The sequence below is a fragment of the Equus quagga genome, chromosome 14, assembly GCF_021613505.1.
Source record: "Equus quagga isolate Etosha38 chromosome 14, UCLA_HA_Equagga_1.0, whole genome shotgun sequence".
NCBI classification, from domain to species: Eukaryota; Metazoa; Chordata; class Mammalia; order Perissodactyla; family Equidae; genus Equus; species Equus quagga.
In genome coordinates, this window is record NC_060280.1 from 963,478 (window position 1) to 987,753 (window position 24,276).

The 24,276-nt window shown below is 49.6% G+C and overlaps 2 protein-coding genes across 3 annotated transcripts in view; one reads left to right on the top strand and one right to left on the bottom strand.

Annotated features, from left to right (window-relative positions):
- Window positions 1-817: 817 nt before the first annotated feature.
- Window positions 818-14,218, top strand: PAX6 (paired box 6). Its single transcript, XM_046637552.1, has 11 exons — window positions 818-872; window positions 4,329-4,531; window positions 5,224-5,265; window positions 5,360-5,575; window positions 6,127-6,292; window positions 9,265-9,423; window positions 9,899-9,981; window positions 10,202-10,352; window positions 10,436-10,551; window positions 13,085-13,235; window positions 13,885-14,218. The coding sequence occupies exons 1-11, from the start codon at window positions 863-865 to the stop codon at window positions 13,968-13,970; spliced, it is 1,383 nt and encodes a 460-aa protein (XP_046493508.1). The 5' UTR covers window positions 818-862; the 3' UTR covers window positions 13,971-14,218.
- Window positions 14,219-18,411: 4,193 nt separating this feature from the next.
- Window positions 18,412-24,276, bottom strand: part of ELP4 (elongator acetyltransferase complex subunit 4) — a 238,843-nt gene continuing 232,978 nt past the window's right edge. The window contains exon 10 of one of the 2 annotated variants that reach the window (XM_046637835.1): window positions 18,412-20,513. In XM_046637835.1, coding sequence (XP_046493791.1) covers window positions 20,382-20,513 — 132 coding nt within the window. In that variant the 3' untranslated portion in view covers window positions 18,412-20,381. The remainder of the gene's footprint in view (window positions 20,514-24,276) is intronic. The other variant, XM_046637836.1, reaches the window with a different exon arrangement.

A 24,276-nucleotide genomic window follows, 5' to 3' on the forward strand; every position in this document is an offset into this window, starting at 1 on the left:
CAGGTCCCGTGAAGTTCTGGACCCCCTCCCCTCCCCTCTGAACTTCAGGTATTAGTCCTCGGCCTCCAATCCTCACCCCACTGTTTCTCCCATCCTCCCCTTTTCCTGGTTTCTGATATTTTTGCAAAATGGGACCCCAACTTGTCAGATTCTCCAATTCTCCCCAAGCCAGGCCAGAGCAGCCACTTCCAAGAGGTGGGGACTTCTGCAGGAGAGGCTGTGGGAAATAAGGGTGTAACTCTGGGATTGGGGGTTTCGTGGCAGTTTGAGCCCTAGTTGCATATTTTTTTTCCCTCCTGAGAGTGTGGCTCATAGAGCTGGTGGGCTTGTGCTTTTTAGCCACAGTTTGACCTTTCTCTCCTGTTTTGTCTTAGGCGGAAGACTTCACTAGGGCGCGCAGATGTGTGAGACCTTTTCTTCTAAGAGTGGACAGACATCCCAGATTTCAGGCAAGTTCTGTGGTGGCTGCTTTGGGCTCCAAAACTCGCAAGAATCAGAAGGCTGCCTCATTGTTGTTCACATGGAAGAAAAAATTCAAAATCGAGACATCATGTCTCCTGATTAAAGGGTTAACTACTAAGAGATTTGGGGGAACGAGGTTGGGTGTATTGGAGGCTTTTATTTGTAGCCCAGAGGGTAGCCTTTGCATGCTCTGGAGAGCTGGATGACCCTCAGATCGCCCCAAGCGACTGAGTGGATCATTATTTCCTAAAGAAGGGGCCTTCTCCTGTCCTGGCTCCAGGCCATCCTCTGTCGGGAGAGAGGCCTACCTGGCGAGGGCCCGGACTGATGCCTCTATTCTCGCTAACAGAGCCCCAGTTTCGAGCCCCGTGGGATCCCGCGGCCCCCAGCCAGCGCCAGCATGCAGAACAGTAAGTGCCTCTGGTCTTTCTCGGACTGTGGGCTGGGGCGCGCTGAGGTCAGGTCAGGGAGGGCGCAGAGATTTGCGGCGTCCGCGCTGGCCAGGCCGCCCGCGAGGGAAGGGGCCCGGGGACCTGAGGCGGCTGCGCCCCCTCCGCGCCTTGCAACCCGAGAGGGGAGGGCGTTTGCTCGGCTGTTCTGGCTCTTGGAAGAACAGGGGCTGGGCCCTTCAGAGCAGCCGGCTTGAGTTTGCGGAGCTGAGGTAGAGAAACCCCATCCCCCCAAATCCTGTAACTCACACCCCCTCCCCGCCCCTGCCCGGGCTCTGACCCCAGAGAGAGAGGGGCTGGGCTGAGCAGGGCGGGGCGAGGCTTCTCCTGGCTGCTCGAGGAGAAGGAGGCCCCTTTGGGTTCAGCCAGGACTGAACGACTCCACCGTCGCGGGGGGCTGGGGGGGCTCCCCTCCCCAGTTACTCTCAGGGCAGCTCCTCCCCTCCCCACCCCAGCCAGGGGCCCAGAAGGCGAGGGGAGCGGGCGCCCAGGCCCGCCGTGGGGTGGAGGTGGTAAACTCGCTCCGTGGGGCTGGTACAGTGTTCTCAGCGCTGGGAAGAGAGTGGGGGTCAAGCGGAGGAGTTGAGGAAGCCCTGCCCTGGTGGCTGCAACTGTGTGGGTCCGCTCGTTCTGCCCCGCAGTGCTTTGATTCCTGGGCTCTCGGGCCTCCCGTCCTCCCTCTGCCCAGGCCCCTTGGGCCCCAGCTCGCCTTCCTGCTCAGTGCGTGGGGGCTGGTATGTGGCAGGGCGAGCCTGGGGGCCTGGAGGCCCGAGAGACTAGGCTCGGGTTGAGGTGCGGAGCCTGGATGCGGTTTAAGGGCTGAGCTGTAGCCGGAGTGCTGCCAGAAGGCCTGAGTCTTCTAGCAACCTCCCTTTGCCGAAACGCAGACAAGGAGGGGCCCTGGCCCCGGATCCATCTGTCCTGGAAGCGCTAGCAGCCCCCTGGTGCTTCCGCGGCTGGTGGGCGCGATGCGCAGGAGAGGGGGCAAAGGCGGCGCGCTTTAAGGCGGGTTAGTTGTGCAGAACCTGCCAGGCCCCGGGGCTTGGCCCGGGCGGCACCCTCCTTGGCGAGGCGAAGGCCCTGCCCACCCCTCCTGGCTGCCGGCTTCTCCCCTGCGGCTCGGGCTCCCCAGCCGCAGGCTCTCGCGGGCCGGCCGGGCGCAGCGCGGAGCGTTTGCCGCTGCGGCCTGGCCGGCGGGCCCCGAGGGGCGCGGGGTCGCGAGCCGGCCTGCGGGGCTTTGTGCCGCTCGCTCCCGGGTGTGCGCGAGGCGCAGAGCATCCAAATTGACACCATATGTTTTCCTATTAGATGCTTCGCGGTCGAATTCTAGGCGCATAATCATCGCCACTGGGCGAGAGCGCCAGCCGTCCCTGGGGAAGGGACACAATGATTGAGGCTTAACCTTTGAAGGGGCGCTTAGAGCCGCGCGTCCTCGCTGCCATTTCGATGCTGGCGACGCGGCCTGGCCCGCGTCTCGGGAGCCCCGCCGCGGTGGTGCGCAGGGGCGCGCCGTCTCTGCAGGAGGAGGCGGCAAGGCCAGGGCTAGGCGGCCGCGCAGGCCTGGGCGTTCTCGGCCTGGAATTGCCCAGGCCGGGCGTGAAGTTTGGGACCCTGTGTCGGCCGCGCCGGTACGGCCTTCTCTTTCCGGGAAGGCTCCCTCTGCCAGAGGCGGCTCCGGGGCTGGAGCGCTGACAGGTCCTGCGAGGCCACGGCGGGCAGCGAGGGGACGGGAGGCGCCGCAGGAAGCGCGGAGCAGGCCTCGTTCTGCTGGAGGAGCGCTGTCTCCGCGATGTCCCCGCTCGCGCTGGCCCGGCCAGAGCCCAGATCCCCCAACGCCTGTCACTTCTCATCGAGTTGAGGCTCCGGCCCCCCTCAGTGAGGGCCCCCTCCGCCCCAAGCCTCGGGCTACCCTGAAAACGCGGCTCCCCTGGAAGGGGAGGCGAGCGCAGTTCAATCTCGTCTGAGTGATCTACAAATAAGGACGGAAAGGGTCGTTTTATCACGGTCCCGTTTGTCGTGACGATGCAATTTCCCGGAGCGGAGCACTGTCACAAAGTGACAAGGCTGCCACAAGCGCCCCGACTGATCTTTTCAATTAGCCTTCCATGCATGATCCGGAGCGACTTCCGCCTATTTCCAGAAATTAAGCTCAAACTTGACGTGCAGCTAGTTTTATTTTAAAGACAAATGTCAGAGAGGCTCATCATATTTTCCCCCCTCTTCTATATTTGGAGCTTATTTATTGCTAAGAAGCTCAGGCTCCTGGAGTCAATTTATCAGAGGCTCCAAGGAGAGGAGAGGAGAGGAGAGGCGAGCAGGGAGCCACGTCTTCTCCTGGAAGGGCCGCTCTCTAGAGTCGGGGCTGCAGGTTGGAGATTTTTAAGGAAGTGGAAATTGGCAATTGGTTTTATTTGTGCCCGTGGTTTCTGGGGAGGGGGCTACAGAGGGGTACTACCTCCCTCTCCCTGTTTCCTTAGATTAGACAATGGGCTGAGGTTGTGAGATAAGATGAAGGAGGGATGGGAGACACTGTGTTGTGCTGTTTTCCTTTTCTTTTCGCTTTTTGATTTTTGCTGCTATCTGTCCTTGGCTGTGGGGAGGGCTGAGTTTAGCAGCGGAAGTGAAGCCAGCGGTCGTGGGTGCGGACAGACTCCCCAGCTCGGCCGCACTGCGGCTGCCCGACTACTTGGTGGTTGGAGCTCTGACCCTCACCCTGCAGTGGAGGCGCTGAAACCAGGTTGGGGGTTCACTAGCCACAGATTTGCTGTTCTGGTTCTTCTCTACTCCTTTCCCTTCTCTTCTCCTATCTTGTTCTAAACCCCAATGTTCGTCCGGTGCCTTCGCCAGAGTGTGGAGTGTGACAGCAAACGTGGCTGGACTGTAGCGTCCAAGGGAGCATGGAAGGGCTGTAGAGCTTGCTATCACAGTTCCGACAATGCAGAGACCTTGGAGATTCAGTATGGGTTCTGGAGAACCCATGATTTGCGGTGACACTCAGAGGGGATCTTTGGGAGGATTTTTTTGAGTCGATTATTCGCACCTTGTGGGTTCAGAGGCTGGCTGGGGTGTCTATGCAGAGGGGCAGTGGACTGGGGCACTGCTGGGGTGATGGCGGTAGTGAGGTGTGTGAGTTCTCGCTCCTTGGCGTGTCTGTCTGTTTGGTGCTTCTGCAGCCCGGTGGGCAGGAGCACGGCTGTGTGGGGCTGGGCTGCCTGGTGCCCTGCCTGGCTGTGTGGTCCTGTGGTCATTTGTGATCGATAGCAGGGACCTGATTGCCGAGGTTGGCACCGCACCGGTTGGCAGGGAGCTGAGGATGCATTGTGGTTGTCTTCTCTCCTCCTCCTCCTCCTCTTCTCTCTACTCTCCTTCCTCTTCTCTCCACTCTGCTCTGCTCTGCTCTCCTCTCCCTTTCCTCAGGTCACAGCGGAGTGAATCAGCTCGGTGGTGTCTTTGTCAACGGGCGACCACTGCCGGACTCCACCCGGCAGAAGATCGTAGAGCTAGCGCACAGCGGGGCCCGGCCGTGCGACATTTCCCGAATTCTGCAGGTGATCCTCCCGGCGCCGCCCCTGCCGCCCCCGCGGCCCTCCACTCTCAACGCCCTCTTCTCCTTTCTTACTGTAAACGCTGCCGATTGTGGACCCCACCCCAGTCCCCACCCCCGCCTTCCCGCTTTCCGGCTCCTCCACCATCCTTCCCTATCTCTTTCAGCCTGGGTCAGTCTCCTAAGATAACTCATCCGCTTAAGAAAAAAAATTGTGGGTGATTTTTTTAAGAAAGCAAACATCTTTCTCTTTTCATTTGGTAAAAACATTCGTTGTGGTAACAGTTTATGAACTATAATAAAATGAGTTATATAAACTGGCATAATTTCATTCCCCTCCCCCATCCCATGCTTACCTCAGGTTTTGAGAGATTTGGTTTCTTCATATTCATGAAGAATATATATTGATTTAAAAAGACAAATATTATTTAACTCCCTCCCTAATGCACATTACTCAATTGGGCATATTTTTAAAGGAAAAATAAGTAAAACTTCAGTTTATTTTTCCCCTTTGCTCATTAAAACATAACACCATTTTAAGCAAGGTCAGCACAAAAAAAATTAATCTGACTTCGTTTTGATGCATCTTCAGGCAGTGTTTAAGAAAACAGTTTTTTTTTTAAAAAAACTTTTAAATTAGTTTTTTTAGTTCAAGCTGTTTCAAAGTATCATCATATTTGTAGTTTTTAGGGCTACAAATGTAATTTTAAGAAAAAAGCTCTCTACAGTAAGTTCTCGTACCATTGAAGGTATATTTTTGTGTTATAGACCCATGCAGATGCAAAAGTCCAAGTGCTGGACAATCAAAACGTAAGCTTGTCATTGTTTAATGCATACTTAAACAATTTTATTTTTGTCTTGAAATTATTAATAATGTGGTTTTCTGTCCACTTCCCCTATGCAGGTGTCCAACGGATGTGTGAGTAAAATTCTGGGCAGGTATTACGAGACTGGCTCCATCAGACCCAGGGCAATCGGTGGTAGTAAACCGAGAGTAGCGACTCCAGAAGTTGTAAGCAAAATAGCCCAGTATAAGCGGGAGTGCCCGTCCATCTTTGCTTGGGAAATCCGAGACAGATTACTGTCCGAGGGGGTCTGTACCAACGATAACATACCGAGTGTAAGTGCCCCGCGCGCTCGCCCCCCCTGCCGTCTCCCCCTCCCCGTGGGGCCCCTCTCCTCCTGCTCCGCGCGTCTCCTCTGTGCCTGGGGTGTCCAGACCACCTTGACCTTTCTATGACCTTCCGCAAAATGGGAGTCAAGTGTGGGGAGCGGTCCGGCTCATTTGCATGCTGCCACGCAGAGGGCGGAGGCCCGGGGGCAGGCGCGGGAAGCGAGCAGGGAGATGCAAACGGAAGCAGCTTCCAGCCGCCTGCGGGCCGGCCGTCCACGCCCACCCCGTGCGAACGCGCGCTCTCACCCCAGCGCCGTGTCCTGGGGGCCGGCTTAACAAGGGGCGCCCCGCGAGTCAGGCCCCGAGCCCAGCCCGCGCCCTCCCAGCCCGGGAGGCGGCCGCCGCCTGCCCGCGCTGTCCCCGCGGACTCGCCCTCTGCCCCGGGACGGCTGGGGGCTCTGCGCGGGTCGCGGGGGCGCAGGGCCGAGGCGGGACTCGAGGCAGGGCACCGCGTGCCGGGAGCCGCCGCCATTTATGGCCTCCGGTCCGCTCCGCAGGTGTCCTCCATCAACCGAGTTCTCCGCAACCTGGCTAGCGAAAAGCAACAGATGGGCGCGGACGGCATGTACGACAAACTGAGGATGCTCAACGGGCAGGCCGGCAGCTGGGGCGCGCGCCCGGGCTGGTACCCGGGGACGGCGGTGCCGGGGCAGCCCGCGCCAGGTAAAGAGCGCGCGGCGCCGGGGCGGGGAGAGCGAGCGCGGGGGCAGCGGGCGCGGGCGAGGCCGGGCCGGCGGCGCCGCGGCGCGGACCCGCACAAAGGACGCGGCTGTCACTCGCGGAATCCGCTCCGGGAACAATCCCGGCGGCGTAATTGCTCATTAGAGAGCGTTTTGTTTCTCATTAAGGCGACATGAATGAGCGTCTCGCTGGCGGAGACAGCTGCAGGAGCGCTCCACCGGAGACCGGACACGGCGCGGCCCCGCCGCCAATTAGGCGCGTAGCGCGACGGCCGACGGGGACCGACCCGCCCCGGGCCCGGCCGGCGGAGGGAGGCCCCGCGCCCCGGCGCGCCCCCGGCGGGACGCCCGTCCTCCGCCTTCCTCCCGGCGCGCCCCGCGCCCCCGGCCGCGCCTTCCCGCCAAGGCCCGCGCGCACGCGCCGCCGCCCCAGCGCCCTCCGCGCCCGGCCCGCCCTCGCGCCGCCGTCGAGGCCGCGCCCGGCCGCGTGGGGACGCGCGTGCGGGAATGTGGGGACGCGTGAGCGGATGTGTGGGTGAATGTAAGCGTGAGTGAGAACGCGCGTGAGGGAATGTGTGAGAGAATGTGAGAGAATGTGATTGTGAGTGAATGTGCGTGCGAACGTGCGCTTGAGAATGTGAGGGAATGTGTGAGGCCGTGGGGCTGAGAACGTGTGTGAATGCGCGTGTGGCACTGTGAGGACGAGAAAGTGCGTGAGCGTGTGCGTGCGAGGACGCGTGTGCGTGCGCGCGCGCGCGCGCGGAGGCCGGCGTCGGGGGCACCTGGGCGTCCGAGGGGCCGGCAGCGCTGAGCCGGGGCGAATGTTCCAGAAGGGAGCGCGGCTCCTGGACGGCGCCGGCGTGTCTTCCGGAAGCGGCCGCGAGGCCTTTCTGGGCCGGCAGGGCCGCTTCCGGGGGAGCGCGGGCCCGGAGCGCGGGCGGCCATCGAGGCTGGACCCGGAGAGCTGCCCCCGCCCGAGCCGCCCCCTGCCCTTTTCCTCGTCCCCTTGTTCCCCCCCCCCCGTCCCCCATTTCCTCTGCTCCGTCCTCCCTGTTCCCCTCCCGCCTGTTCCCCCGTTCCTCTATCCCCCTCCCCCATCCCCATGTCCCCCGTGTTCACCATCCCCTTTCCCCATCCCTCGTATACTCCCTCCCCGTCCCCTGTTTCCTATCTCCTCTGTACTCCCTCTCCTCTGTCCCCCAGTGTCCCTCATCCTCTGTGACCCCGTGTCCCCCCGTTCCCCTCTCCCTTGTCCCCTTCCCCTTTGTGTCCCCATCTCCTCTGTCCCTCGTGTCCCCCGTGCCCCTCTCCACCGTGTCTCCCCTCTCCTCTGTCCCCCATCCCTTCTGTTCCTCGTTCCCTGTCCCCCCCGTGTCCTCCATTCCCTCTGTCCCCCTGTGTCCCCCGTGTCCCCATCCCCTCTGTCCCCCCCGTGTTCCCCATCTCCCCATTCCCTCTGTGCCCCCATGTCCCCCATCTCCCCGTGTGGTCATCCCCTCTGTCCCCTCGTGTCCCCATCCCCTCTGTCCCCCAGTGTCGCCCCCCGCGCCCCCGCCCGGCCGCCCGCGGACAGTGATTGATGACGGCCGGGCGGGGTGGGCGCTGCCCCGCGGCCCGCGGCCGGCCGGGCACAATGCGCGCCGCACGCCCCCGGAGCATCCCTTTGTCGCCCGCCGCATTGTGGCCGGGCCCTCCGCCCGCCCGAGTTTGCCGACGCGCCGGCCGCGGTTTAATGGTTTCCCTTACGGCCGCTTTGTGCGGCTGAAAGGCGCCGCGCCATTCAAGCGCGGGTGGCCCCTCGGGGCCGCGCCGGGGCCCATATGGCGGCAGGGCCGGCCGCCCGCGCCGCCCCGTCCAGCACCGTCCCGGCGCTTTGAAGGCGCGGCCATTGTCCGCGGTGACAGACGCGCCCGGGGCGGGGCCCCTGCGGCCCGACCGGCCCGGCCAGGCGAGGCCCGGGCGGACGGACCGACGGACGGACGGAGCCGGCGGCCCGCTCCCCCTGTCCTCGAGCAGCGAGGGAAACAATGCAACTTCCCCTGGTTAGTGATGGAAATCACGTTAAAAGTGGTGGAAATGCCCTAATTAAAAATGTACCGCTTAAATGATATGCCAAGGCTTCAGCTGCAGCCTCGCGTATTTAGCTAGTTAGTGAACTCGCTACTATTTCTTTTTTAAAATTACACGTTAAAAATTTAAAAGAAATCTTACTTTTCTCTGGTGCAACACATTACAAAGAATGGACAGTCCTTTTATCTAAATATAAAATTCCATTTTCAGCAATTATAGCCTGTTCTTGGTGATGATATAATTACAGCTGTGCTCGTAATAGGTGTCAAGGCAAAGCACACTCATACAATAGTTGAATAAAACTGCAGAACAATGCAAGCACTTCTAAATTCACAACCTTTAAAATGAAATTGACTGTGCAGAATTCAAATAAAAACTAGATAAATATTTTTTTAAAGATTACAAGCTTGGTTTGGTTTCTTAATAGCATTTTCTACAAACCTATCAACATCTAATTGATTAGATAGGAATTACTGATTATAGATCAGCTGAGATCTTGAACATCAATCTTCTGTTTTCCCAACATGGCCATAGGTAAATAAATTCCACAGGGAGAGGGAACTGGGCGAGGCCCTGGGCAGTCAAGGAGAGTTATGAGAGATCCTGCTAATTGGAAATTCAGTGCTGTTTCGTCATTCAAAGAAATGCCACTCTGTGTCTGTATTGTACAGTCTCATCTTGATAAAAACAGAAAGAAAGAAAGTGGTAGTCAGGTACCGTGTCCCACCGCCTTTTATTAGAAGAAGCCCACACTCAAGTTACCTTGGGGATGCTTTGGTGAGACGGTCAGAATATGCTGCCTTGCGGTTTTTGGCTACACAGATCCCTTCTGGAGGCTCCGAGTGATTCCGAATTTCTCTTACCGTCCTCTCCTTTCTGTTCCAGATGGCTGCCAGCAACAGGAAGGAGGGGGAGAAAACACCAACTCCATCAGTTCCAACGGAGAGGATTCCGATGAGGCCCAAATGCGACTCCAGCTGAAGCGGAAGCTGCAGAGAAATAGAACATCCTTCACCCAAGAGCAGATCGAGGCCCTGGAGAAAGGTGACGGAGGTTTTCAAGTAGAGACACAGGAAGTCAAAGTAATGCCGCATCTTCAGTACAGAGAGCGAAATTCAGCAGGCCCCTTCGCAGAGACGGCTGAAAACCTTCCTTTTTTCCTTCTGTCTTTTTTTTTTTTCTCCTGGGCATCTTTTTAGTGTGTGTGTTTTCTTTCTTCTTTTCATGTACCAGTAATTCAAAGACTAAAAGTCTGACTTCTCATAAAGAAAAGAGTAATGATCTGCCTAATTCAGGCCACAGAAGCGTCCTTGAATGGATGTAATTCCAAAGGAAATTTAACTTGGTTCTGGTGGGATAGTTCTTCCTAGTACAGTGAGTGCTAAGGGCAGCGGCATTTTAAAGGGAATTGGTTGGAGGTGATGGAAGTGGGGAGGCGGGAACCAGCTTGATCCAGGGCTTGGTTGCCACATTTCATGTAGTTCTGGCACAACACAGAAAACTCAACTTACTCTTTCAGAGTTTGAGAGAACCCATTATCCAGATGTGTTTGCCCGAGAAAGACTAGCGGCCAAAATAGATCTACCAGAAGCAAGAATACAGGTACCCGGGGACTGTGTGGTCTGCTTCTTTGTGATTCAGACCATCTGCCTTTTCCAGGGACAGTGATGCTTCTAAGGAATGCCATTTGTTTATAGAAATAGTAACAGGTTCAGTCTGCTGAATACTTTTTGTGGGGAGGAGGGGCTGGTGGAAGAGCCAGGCAGGGGTGGGGTTGAGCTAGAAGTAGGCACAGGGCTAACCTGTTCCATCTGACTTCCAGGTGTGGTTTTCTAATCGAAGGGCCAAATGGAGAAGAGAAGAGAAACTGAGGAATCAGAGGAGACAGGCCAGCAACACACCTAGTCATATCCCCATCAGCAGTAGTTTCAGCACCAGTGTCTACCAGCCAATCCCACAACCCACCACGCCTGGTAATTTGAATATTCATACTACTAACCTATATGTCTAAACCTGTGTGCCCTCGCCTCTGACTCTCGCGTCCCTCTCCTCGCAGTTTCGTCCTTCACCTCTGGCTCCATGTTGGGCCGAACAGACACAGCCCTCACAAACTCCTACAGCGCTCTGCCGCCCATGCCCAGCTTCACCATGGCGAATAACCTGCCTATGCAAGTAAGTGGGGCCAGTGCCGCTCGCCTAGCGGATGGAGGGGCCCTGAGACCTCGCTGCTGTGCATGCACCCCTGGGGGCCTTGCTCACAGCAGTGGTCGGCTTGACGAGTCACGTCTGGGATGAAAACAGTCAATCCAGTCTTTTAGTTGGTTGGTTGGTTGATGCATGCCCATAAAAAAATGAAAACCTGATGTTTGGTCAAGTCGGTGTGCCTTGTGCTCAAAGAGGATGTCAGCTCAATGATGTGGGTGGAACTGAGGCATGTTTCGGGTGCCAGTGAAACTTGTACCAGAAAATGGCAGAGATGTGGGCACGTGATTAGATAGTAAGGGGTTAGTATCTATGAAATTTGGGTTATATTCATGTTAGATCACATTAATGAATATGTGATCTGCGTATGCATTTTGGACAACATTTAGGGTGTATGTGATAAACTAGTGAGGAAGAAAAAAGGGTCAGAAATTGGATTCATGTTTGCATAGTGGGATATAATTAACGTAGAGGGAAAGCTAGTTTTCTTTCTACGTTTTATGATAAAAAAAGGAATAGAAGGCATCTGCGAGAAATGTGTGTGTCTTCGCCGTGACTTACGTGGTGAGTCTGGCGCTCCTCCTCCTACCTGGAAAGCTGGGTGCTGTTCACTTGGTATGACAACTGGCCCACCTCTCAGTCCCCCCAGATGTGCTGGGCCCCGTCCCAGGTTCAGTCTTTACGATGGCGGTCGTATCAGGCGGGCAGGATGCGCCAGACCTTCGAGTGCATGGATTCTCGGTGGGAAGGAGATGGGTGCGCCTTCTGCAGGGACTGCCCCAGGAGTCCTGTTTGTGCAGCACTTAGCGATGTCGATGGCGTGAGGTGGGCCAGCGCAACCCCGGCTGGGAGCAGTTCTGGGGCTACCCAGATTGCTTATTCTCCACTGAACATCTTTTGCTGGATTTCTGATCCAAATAATAGCAAAATACATGTTTCATAGTCTTCAGACTAATACAGGAGCAGCTAGATAAGCAACTTCAGAGGGATTATTCACGTTTATTTTTACTGCATCTGGATATTACTGGCCATAGTGCAATTAATGTAAATTAAAGGATTAACAGTGCATTAGTTGGTGTTGCTACAGCTGCCTTGGAATTTTCCAGAAGTCAGGTTGCCTAGAGGAAGTAATGCTGGGAATTAGAAACGATGGAAGCTGAAATTCTGGTATGGCCCTCAAGGCCTGCTTGCCTCCTTGAACCAGGCATTAGCAGTCATCCTTGGACGTTAGTAAGGCCACCACGAGTCCTGTTCATTTTGTCAATTGCAGCAACATCTAGGTTTCTGTGAGGATAACAAAATGTGTGAATGGGAGGATGATGACAAACCATTAACTAGATGCTGCTTTTCTGTTTGGGTTGTTTCCACATATAGACGGGTGTGGGTCAGCTTATTTCAAATACTGACTTTTAAAAATTACACAACTTATATGATTCAAAAAAACATACATTTATAAAGCACAAAGAAAATAAAAATTATCAGTGATTCGACTGTTCAGAGAAAATCACTCTTTGAATTTTGGGGTGCGTAGGGGGCTGGGCTGGTCTGTCTGTCCATCAGTTCATCCTGTTGACCACAATCTTCAACCATTTTACAGAGGGCGAGTGTCTTCCTCTGAGCCTTCCCTCCTGTGTCGCCCTCTCTGAGGATGTGGGTCTTGGAAGGTTAAGCATTTCTGCAGCTTGCAGAGCAGAGCAGTACTGTCATCTCCTTTGTTCCTGACTTTCTTCTTCTGTTCGTCCCAAACTTGCTGTCCTGGCTTAGCCCATGAGCACTCATGAGGGCTTTTGTTGCAGCTCTGTGTATTTCTTACTTAGTGGGGAGAAAGTTTGCCTCCTCAATACCACCACTGCAAGCACTTAGAGGGGAGCAACACAATTTATGGATAAAACCCAGTCTGGGTTTTTGGGTCTGTAAGGAAGTTGCAGCTGATTCTCAGGAGGGGCTGGGCAGTTAGTCACACTTCTGACCACTTGAGCCTGAGGTCGTTGCTGACCTGCCTCTTCAGAGGATCTTTCACCCCATGAGTCCAGCCATGAGTGGCCCCCTGGTCCCTAAACCGAACTTTGCAGAGAGCTGCTCCCACTGTGCTCTGCCCCAGAGCTTGGATGTGGGGTGTGGGGGCCAAACAGACTGGATCTGCAGGAGCAGCGGTGTGTTTTAATGGAAGTCCTCGCACTATAGGCTCTCTAAGGATGCCAGCAGAGGTCTAAGACAAAAGTGGACAAAAATCCTGTTAACTTTATGAATAGTGCCAACCATCCAGCTGGACAGCTGTCTTTAGGGCACTTTAGAAGTTTGGTGCGAGGCGTCTTTACTCTGGCTTGGCCAGTGGATGAGCTGGTTGGAGGTGTCATCTTAGGGTCACCACATGGAATTCCAGCACTTTCCACAAAGGCGTCTTTAATGGTCAGACCTATGGGCAGAGCTCCTGGGGAGGGGGGAGCGGGGGTGTGGCTGTGATGTGCTTCTCAGTAACCACAGGCTGCCTTTCTCCTCTCAGCCCCCGGTCCCCAGCCAGACGTCCTCCTACTCCTGCATGCTGCCCACCAGCCCTTCGGTGAATGGGCGGAGTTACGATGCCTACACACCCCCGCACATGCAGACACACATGAACAGTCAGACCATGGGCACCTCGGGCACCACTTCCACAGGTGAGAGGCGGCCTTCGCAGCTCCTTTGGCCAGGTGATCTCCCTCCATTCACAGCTTACCTGAAAAGAAGCTCCTGGCCTTGGGGGATGGTGTGTTCAACTCTGTGTTGCTGGCTTCTCTGGGGAAAACTGGTCGAAAAGGGAAATTCAGTCAAGCTAGTTAGTAACTTGACACCATAGAGACGAAAAGCAAAGTTGTTTTTCCTGAATGTGGCCACAGAAGTTGTCTGTGAGGACAAGGCCTGACACTGTTTTCTGGGGAGGTACTGTTAGCAAAGCTGGACGGCGAGGCCGGAGCTGTGGGTGCTCTTGGAAGACTGCGCGCCCTCCTGGCTCCTCCGTGCCGCCCACTCAGCTGGAGAACCACCAGCCCGGTGTTCTAGATCATTTCGTTGCTAAACGTACAAACAATGAGAGGGTTTCTTCATTTCTTTTGGGTGGGGGACTTGGGAGTCAATAGGAATGTGTAAGAACATTATCTGGTTTCTAAAGGTGCTACTTTTGTTTGTAACACTTTAAGTATTTTTTTTAAAAGCACAGTTAAAATGTTAGAAAGCATTAGAGGTTTTTTCCTTAACCTGTAAATTCATACTCCATGCCTGTCTCTTGAAGGGAATATCTACATGGCTATTTCTTTCATCCACTTCTAGGACTCATTTCCCCTGGTGTGTCAGTTCCAGTTCAAGTTCCTGGAAGTGAACCTGATATGTCTCAATATTGGCCAAGATTACAGTAAAAAAAAAAAAAGAGAGAGAGAGAGAAAGGATCTATCATGTTAATTCGGTCAGTGACTATGTGGACGCAAAGCTGGGCGTTCAGGAAGGAGAAAAAGTGGCTGGCTGGAAGCACTTCAGTTCTGTCCTGTGTTGTACCACCGGGGAGCGGACTTGGATCAAGGACCTTTGTATACAGAAGGCACGATATCAGTTGGAACAAATCTTCATTTTGGTATCCAAACTTTTATTCATTTTGGTGTATTATTTGTAAATGGGCATTTGTATGTTATAATCAAAAAAAGAACAACGTAGATTGGATGGATGTTTGATCTGTGTTGGTCATGAAGTTATTAAAAAAAAAAGGAAACCATGACCAACAAGCTTTGCCATGAATTTAAGAGTTTTATCAAGATATATCGAATACTTCTACCCATCTGTTCATAGTTTATGGACTGATGTTCCAAGTTTGTATCATTCCTTTGCATATAATTAAACCTGGAACAACATGCACTAGATTTATGTAAGAAATATCTGTTGGTTTTCCAAAGGTTGTTAACAGATGAAGTTTATGTGCAAAAAAGGGTAACATATAAATTCAAGGAAGAAAAAAGTTGATAGCTAAAAGGTAGAGTGTGTCTTCGATATAATCCAATTGTTTTATGTCAAATGTAAGTATTTGTCTTCCCTAGAAATCCTCAGAATGATTTCTATAATAAAGTTAATTTCATTTATATTTGACGAGAATACTCTATAGATGTTTTATACACACTTTCATGCAATCAGCGTTTCTTTTTGGTCAGCAGAAGTTAATTGTTCTTAGATATAGTTGTATTACTGTTCACAGTCCAATCATTTTGTGCATCTAGAATTCATTCCTAATCAATTAAAAGTGCTTGCAAGAGTTTTAAACTTAAGTGTTTGGCAGTTGTTCACAACTACATATCAAAGTTAACCATTGTTGATTGTAAAACCATGCCAAAGCCTTTGTATTTCCTTTATTATACTGTTTTCTTTTTAACCTTATAGTGTGCTGTTACCAATTTTGTTTCCATGTTAGATTAACACATTCTAAACCAATGGTTATTTTCATACATGCTCTATTTTAAATCCTGATGAGCCTTAAAGATACAATTCTTATGGTTTCATAAATCAAAAATGTGTTTGTTAGAAAAAAATCCCACTTAAAATGCTGTGTGTAGATCTATACCCATTTATATCCTCTACGTACATACAAGATGGTAACATTTCCCAGTTAGCCGTTTAAGTCAAAAGCTCAAAGTCTAGAAATAATTTAAAAATGCAACAAGCTATTAAGGAGGAATTGTCTTTGGAACTAGGATTGGCATTTTCAATGGGGGAAGATTTCCATTGTCAGCCTGTTTCAACAATGATTTCCCTGAAGTATATTCAAAAGTAGATTTCTTATAGAGACCCTCAGAGAGCTGTCGCCCTTCCCGAATGGGCCCCCGCCCTGCTCTCTCTCCCTCCCCTTTGCACAAGAGGCATCACTCCGACTGGAGCACTCCAGCTGTCCCCATTGGAATCTCGCCTTCTCCGCGCCGTGGACGGGTGGAGGGTGGAGGTTGCATGTCAAGGAATAATGAGCACAGACACGTCAACAGACAACAACGCAGACTGTGACCGGCCGGTGGGAGTTAAAGGCCGTCAGTCATTGGTGGCTTAAGCCAAACATTCCCAAATCTGTGGAGCCGGCCCATTGTTGGTCAGTTGTTGTTTGCGGTGAAGCACGGATCTGATCATGTTTGAAGTGCAGGCACGCAGGGCAGGAGTGCTTGAGCCCAAGCAAAGGAGAGGAAAATATAAGCCTTTGTTGGGTGGAAAAGGCCTGTCTGAGACTTTTGTCTGTCTGTTCTGTGCAACATATAAGTCAGTGTGGCTAAGTTTTCCTGTGCAAACTTCAGTCAAAGCCTGGGGCTCTGGCAGCCTAGATTACACGTCTGCAAGGACAGAAATCTCTGGGGACGAGGCACACTGCCACTCGACTGGACTCTGCTCTTTTTTTTGTTTTATTTTTAATTCCCAAAGGTAAATGATCAGAAATGTAGGAATTAATTGGAGACTTTAAGAGAGAACCTTCTAGTTCAACACCCACTGTTTTCTAGGTAAGGAATTACTTGTGAACAGATCACTGAGATTCGTCTCTCTGGCATGCTGTGTATTAGTAATTTCACTCCTCCAGAGTTGCTGCACCTTTAGAGACACCATTCTAGGTTGACTGCAGTTTTTTACGTGTGCACGTTGTTTTACTCAGTGTCAGCCTGCACGGCACGCTCGCACACTTCTCCAGTGGATTGCACACACATGCACTGCTGGTATGGTAGCCCATGCAGGTATTTCCACCTCCTGAAATTTTTGCAGCCTCCATTCCCCGAGGGAACATGTGCCCAGAGAACTGTCAGAGAACGGCTCTGTGTGGCGTGTGCTGCAGCTGCTGCTGGCTGGCTTCTTCCCTGCAAGAAGGGACAGTTTGCAGCTGACTATAACTTGGGCCGGGGTCAGGCAGGCGGCCCCAGGCCACGGCTCTGTTGTGTAGAGCACAGACTTTGGAGAAGCTGGTGTGGCACTTTGGGTGCAGGAGCTGGGGAGGGGAGAGGGCAGCGTTGTGGGAGCGGAGGGCCTGCATGCATGCGCTTGGGCACGTACACGTGTCCTCTGAGGGTCAAGCTGGCGGGGCGCAGTGGCCTAGCCTGGGTTAGTCTGGAGAAGCGGGTGCTCGGCTGCAGAAGCCCCCTGGCCCAGCAGGACACAATGGCTACTGTGCCTTCTGTCCTCACCGTGGGGAGGTGAGCTGTCCTTGTGAGTGGAGCTCCAGGCGCTCTCCTGGGGACAGCCTGGCAGGCGTGGAATCCTGTGCCCAGGAGGTGGTCTCTGACTCATGGAAATAATTTATTTTTGCTTATTTATTTTCTGGTGAGTATATTTATGTATTTATCGATGGGAGCTCTGCATGGACGCTCTGATGCCACCTTCCAGGATGGTGACCGTCCGTCTGTGCATGATGTCCTTAGCATCAGACTGACAGCCTGTGATTTTCCTCCAAACTTGACTGACTTAGGGAGACCAGGTGAACAGAATTAGAGCTGAATGTCCGAATAAGAAACATTCAAATTACTCTGAGTAAAAACATGCTTTTTACTACAATGAATTGCTTTTTACTACAATGAATTTCTAGAATATTTTCCCCCCAAGGCTGTGCCTCCTGACTTTTAACTGGTAAGCAACTGGCTGCTCAGTGTGGCTCACATAATCATTTCTTCCTCCTTTTTCTTAAAAATCATAACCAAGTTTCCTAAGATTCCTTTGTGCAGTATCATTTCAAGATTCAGCTCTGTTTTGTGAATTTTTGTCATCTTAGATGGTATCTATATTCTGCTTATTTCTTTTTGCTCTGCGCCTTAATGTTAACGAGATTTAAAAGAAGGTTTTTCTTCTCTGTATAATGTTTGGCTTACCAAGGCAAAGCTCAAGTCTTTCCTTTTCTGTTCCTTAAGAATGCTCTTTTTTTGCATCGGTCCCGAATTACTTCACTGCCCAGTTTTAAAGTTCACAGTGTAAGTACCGAGGGTTAGTAGTGCTTAAATTCGATGGGGTTGATGTGACTGTCTTTGGAAAGCACCAGCATGGTGTTTAGGAAAGACGTTCACCTGGGGCCTGCAGAAAGAATAGGGTCCCCCACTTCCCTTCTGTGTGTGCACCTCTGGTTCTTCAAAATGAAAAGATGGATGAGGAATTCATTGCAGAGTGTTGCTTCCTTTTGAAGTCGTTTTATTTTGTCTAGTATTAGTATTTGCAGATGCTGGAGGTGGAGCTAAAGAATAAATGGAAGAGGGGAAGAAAAAATGGACAACTGTCTGGTGACTATTAGAGAGAAATTCAGAGGGTCTAAGAACCCCAGGACCTGCAGCGGCCAAGACATGTACCTCCTCTTAGAGAAAGGCACATCTAGCCTAAGACATGAATGCCAGCCAGGCTTTGCAAGTTTTAGGAACATTTAACAGATAGGAAGACATTTCAAATACTATGTTTGGCATTGTTACTTAAGCCTATCTTTGAGGCAAGTTGATAATTGAAAAAAGATCTGTTAATAGAGTATATTTCATAACGTATCAAAATGGTCTATACACCTACAGTAGCATTATTGAGGACCAATATTTTCATGTAGTAAGTTATTAGCACATGGATGATTGATAATGTTTCCAGAAGGAGAAAAAACCATTTTTAGAGTGGGTTTTTATCGGAGGAAAACAAAAAATGTACATCCCTCTTCAGTAGCTCATTTTTACAAATCCTGCTGGTGAATGAGAACAGCAGAGTCCTTGGATCTGAGTTTTGGAAAGCCCAGGTACTACTATTGTTCGAGATGCACTTTTACTGAGTTTGAAAAGTTTCTTTAATATTTAAAATAGGGTTCGAATACGCACATTCAACTATTTTATAGTATTTATCTATTTGCAAAGCACAGATTAACTAGAAATTGGCTATTAATTTTATAGACATGGTAGCCAGGAAGGTAAATCAGTGACCTAGCAAGTATTTTGACAAGCAGTTCACATATCTGATGACCTCACATTTCCTTTTCAGAGTCAAATGCTATGTAATTGTTCCGTTGTGTGTTTGTATAAAATGAATCACAACACAGTAAGAAAAAGGTTAGAGTTATTAAAATAATAACTCGACTAAAATACTCATTTGAGTTTATTCAGATTGCTCATAATGCTTTCAAAGGACACAGCAAAGCTTTTGTGGAGTATCTGCACATTATTTATTATCTATGGACTAAATTGGTTTTTTTGGAGTTGCTTTAAATTTTAAAAGCACCTTTGCTTAATATAAAAGCCCTTTAATTTTAACTGACAGATCAATTCTGAAACTTTATTTTGAAAAGAAAATGGGAAAGAATTTGTCTTTCGAATTAAAAGAAGTGAAAAAAATAAACCAGACATTCTAAAAAAAATAGAAGAAGAAACCTGATTTTTAGTACTAATGAAATAGCAGGTGACAAAATAGTTGTCTTTTTGATTTTGATCACAAAAAATAAACTGGTAGTGACAGGATATGATGGAGAGATTTGACATCCTGGCGAATCGCTGTCATTGATTCAATTATTCGAATTCTGAATAAAAGCTGTATACAGTATGTGTTTATGCTACAGTGGGTTTTTTTTTAAGTGACTGACATTCATCACGTTGGTTAGACAGTTTTAAAAACCTAGTCTTTGTTTTCTACAATGTTGTCAAGAACAAATAAAGTATAATTTGTGGTATATTAAAAGCAAAGTACTTAAAAATGCTAGTTATAACTGCTTCAAAATATTCTAACATACTTGAAAATGTATTTTGGAAATTCAACTTCTAACAAATGTTAAACAGCCTTTTAAAAATTGAGACTCTACTTAAATATGCAACTTTTTGACTTTTGCTTTTTGTCAAAAGCTTTGAGAATATGGAACTATGATTCAAAAACCTTATGTTTTATCTGAAAACTGGTTCAGTATGCTATATACCCCAAAGACTCGTTTGTATGGTTAGAAACATACCAGCAATGCTCATAGACACAAAGGGCTCACCTGGTGCCATGGCAATCTGAGGGAGCTTCAGATTTCTGCTTTGCCTCAGCCCTACGTTCTGGAAGATCTCTCACCAAGCTTCAGTGCATTTTCCTCAGTATCCTGGCCTCAGTGCAGCTGTCAGTTTGCATTTCAATCCTGAATTACATCTGTGGACACTTTCACAGTGCTGCCTTCAGTTGTTCAGGGTTACTAAACAGAAGACCATCAACTTCTTTTGCTTTGCTTTCCATCTTTCAAGTTCTTTATTAACTACTAGTTATCGGACTAATTATCTTTAATGGAGTCTTAATCCCAAAATATTATTTTGTCTTCATCAATTTAATAACAGGTTGCATAAATGCAAATTCATTTTATTATACAGGCTTCATACATTAGCAAATTTTTCACTTTTTAAAAAACTTTAGCATTTTTGGTGGCAAGTGACTTTTTCAGAAATAAAGAGAAAACAAGTTTTTCAGAAAATACAGTTTTGAATTTCAGAATGTTTTCTGAACATTCTGAAACATGCACTTTACCATGAATGAGGTGCCTTAATACATGTACACTAATGGCCACTGTAAGGCATTTGAATTTTTGACATTTTATTTGCTTTTATTTAAAAATAAAATCACCTATTTTCTGTAGATATAGCATAAAACAAAATTTTAAATGAAAGTGCTTCTGCTGTACTGATTCTGTATAAAAAGTTGGTTAAAAAAATGAACAACGGTGGCCTCATTTTGCAATACTGTTTTTTCAAGGACTGAAGGGTCAAATCATTAAGAAAAATATTTACATAGCTATTAGCAATCGTAATTAGAGTGTCATACAATTCTGCACGCGGCGACTAAGGGGGGGGCCACTAGAAGTCCAGGTGCTTCTTGCCTCCGGCCGTCACGCCACAGCCGGGGCCCAGCAGCTTGGTGGGTTCTGCCAGATCCTGTTTGCCTGAGCGGCTCACGGTGTCTGACAAGTCTGGAGGCAAATGCAGTCGCTATGGCAGAAGATTTCAGGAGAAGGAAAGAAAGAAGAAAAAAATAATTAATTTTGCTCTTGCGAGCACACTTCAGAATACAATATTATGCTCTGTTGATCAGCATTTAGTCTTGCATATAAAATTCCTGCTAAAACACTTTTCAGGCTGAAGCCTGATGGAACCTCATCCTGTTCCTACTGGATTTCACAAAGATGGCCGTTCCATCGACTGGGCCAGGAGGCTCAGTGCAACATGTCCAGAGTCCAAACCTAAACGTGTTAAGGTTTTTCTGATTTAGGTAGAAATGAAAACATGTAAATAAACAAATAAAAGCAAAATTAAAAAAAAATCACATGATAATGGCAGAGTTGTTTTTCAGCTTTGTTTTGTTTTGGCCAGGATTCCAAATGCTATTTTTCAATTGAATATAGCTTTTCAGCAATTATGGATTCCCACAAATGCTTATTTCCCTTTATCCGTTAAGTTGACCTGAAGATTCTATTTCAAGGCAATACTTGCTCTAGCAACCTACACTTTTCATAGAAATATTGACACAATGAAAAAAATGGTACCAGTCAAAGGGTCAATACTTTTCACATGCTCAAATAAGTCAGCTGTAACCTCTGTTACAGGTCTTGGTAAGTTTGTTACTATGTACAATGTTGGGTCATGTTTTCAAAAGTATAGTGTAGCTTGGAACATCTCCCCATCCTAACTGTCTTTCTGCAGATACAGGCTGATTTAAGCAGACTCAGAGTGACTGACCATAATTACAGAACAGTTACTGTAATTAGCGAGAAATATGGATGTTTCAAAAGAACCCTTTTGGTTTTCAAAAGGATCTCTACTAAATTCCTTTAACTGTCAGTGCTCTCAGCCCACATGATCTGTTTCACAAAAATCCAAACCCAAAGGACCCCGTCTGTTGTGTGAGGCGCAGAGTGTGTGGAGGCGAAAGGTGAGACAGACAGGAGGGGCCGTGCACTGACAACTGGCCACAGCCTGCAGAGGTGAAGCGACCTGGAGGCAGCCTCCGGGAAACCCTCCATTTGGAAAACTCCCTCCAATATGAAGAAAAATGAAGATGAAAAAGGGTAGAGCCATTTCTTTTTCTTTGGTCAAAATATTGTGATCCACAAACATATGTTTTGGCTAGTTTCTTTCCAGATAAAAGGCTTGTTTATTGTCATGTAAACACAAGCTTTGTGGAGAAGATCAAAATATTTTAAAACATTAAAAATAATTTATGAAAATATTCTTTCTTGATTTCAGTTTGCCTGTACTTACTCTTTAATGCAAATGCATCTAGGATGAAAGACACTATTATACAGATATATGACCAACAAAGATGTCAGAAGGGTCAAGAGGAGCCGTAAGTCCACATAGTAATGTTCATAGGGTATCGTTCACTTGCATCCGTAGCACCCAGCCTGTCACATAGTAAGTAATTAAATGTCTATTTCTTGAATGATAAAAAAAACTCAAATAAACACAACTTTGTTTCTTTGATTTAAATAATTCCTTCATTTCTTCATACCCTGCTTTGTTCCAGAAAGGATTTCAGGCAAAAAAAAAAAGTGAGAGGCTCAGGAATCCTAAAGACACGCAGGGCTCTGGAGCACGAGGGTGTGAGTGTCTCTGCAGTGTTGGCTTACCAGTGCTGGGTGAGGAGGCAGGCAGGAAAGAGACATTTAATAACGTCTGAGTTTCAACGTTTCTCTAAGATCCTGTCGTTATTTCTAATAAGCAAAAGAAAGATGACCAGGCTACATGCATGATCTGACAGTTATCTGAAACTTAACATTCACCATAAAAGGCATGTGTGTGCAGACCTCTGGTCGGGACCTCACAAAGATGAATCAGATGGTGACCAGGCTGTTTAGGAAATCAACTGGAGTCAACAAATATTTGGAGTCTACTGGAAGCAAGGCGTTCTGAAAGGCGGTGGGAAGAGAGAGGCCTCCCCACCGGGCGAGTCCTTCGCTCCCGTGAGAGGAAGAAGGCAGGCACAGGGTCCCTCATGGGAGCCCTCCAGGGTCCCTCTGCAGCACAGGTGGGGACAAAGCAGAAATGGGAGGGGAGGGAGCAGGACGGAGCCTCTCGAGTCAGGCTGGGGGTTAAACAACGAGCCTGATGCTGACATGCGCGCTCAACAGTAGAACTGACTCATCTTTACGAGGCATTTGGTTGAAGGGTCATCCTGCTCTGATAATCTACGTGAGGAAGGTATAGTTTATTCAGAACCAGCAGGATACAATTATTTCAGGAGCTTATCTATTTGCTAAAAATTTCTCTTCCTCTGCTTCTCTAGGCAATGAGAGTGAGCCAGTTGGCTGAAAGCCCTCACAGCAAAAGCAGCTAAATGTGGTGTGTGACATGCTTGGAAATCTTTCAGGTTGAACGGCTTTGAAGAAAACTCAAATATCATTTGTGTGTAACTTCTGAGCACAAAAATTTTGGGTGACGTGATTAAATGCTTCTAACCAAATGCTACATTGTGTAGCATATTTGCATCCTCGTGTCTTCTGAGAAAGCCCAGGGATGGCTCCTGCAAAGCTATGAAGCCACGTGTGACTGTGCCTGCATCGGTGCGTCGTTACTTGAACGAGCTCACGGCGCAGTCCACATTCTCAAGCAGTGGGTTTTGTCTTCCTCCTCCCCAGCCTCCCCCCGTGCACCGCGTCAGTGCGCCGTGAAGCAGCGAGGAACAAGGAGACTAGGTTCCAGGCCTGCCAGGTGTGTCCGGGACTTTCCCCGAGAGGCTTCCAGACTTACACGCTGACATGTAAGTGTTCAGAGGCTGCTGGACCCAGATCTGTCTTTCGAGAAATGTGCTGGAGACACCTGGCTTTGCACGGTGACCTGCTTTAGACCAAGGCCGCAAGGCTGTGAGGGTGTATAAACTCTTAGACTGTGAGGTTTCACTGAGCAATGGTTTAAATAAAAATCAGACTATAAAAAATCATACTATTTTCAACCTTACAAACCAAATCAAGGCATTCATCTTACTCATTTTTATGCCTGGGGTTCTGAGGCAAGGCCCAAAGCACATCTTACATCTTGAGCTGAAATGTTTCCACCTGATCTTCTTTCCCAGGTTCTTCGCGGAAGGGTTTGTGCTGGTGATGTAGGCGATGTGTATCTGGCTGGCTGCCTGCTCATTTTTTCCATTAATGCCTTGTCTCAAATGCTGATGTCCATGTAGGCACAGGGACCAGGGAAAGGCGTGACAAGCCCCACGTTCCCCCGAGGCAGCAATTGATCCCACTGGATTAATGGGTCCCTTCTCTCTAGTGCTACAACGTGGGAACAGCGAGGCTGGCAAACACTCCAGCAGATCAGGGAGCTGCTGCCAAATGGCCCCCTAGGCTCAGCGAGCCCTGGTCACATGGAGCGGCTGTGGCAGAGGAGCCTGGCTCTGACGCAGGATGCCACGGAGCCAGACTTTGAGACTCTCCCTCTCTGCTACCTCTGTCCTCTGCTTGGCTGAGCCACTGTCTATGTTTTGTTCTCCTTGAGGTGCAACTAAACTGACCCAAGATACACAGGACTGGACTTCTCAGCTCTGTTGCCTCCTCCTATGTCCTCTGCTCCCAGCCTGCCCGGCTGGCGCTCAGCACTGTTCCCAGACAGAAGGAGCAAGATAAGGAATCTAGATTATACTGAGTTTGAGACAGATTACAGGTAAATACCCATTAAAATAAGTTCAATCAATTTATATTTTTCATATTTTGCCAGGACCAAACCACCAGGTACTGTTTGTTTTCTGAAAACAACTGAT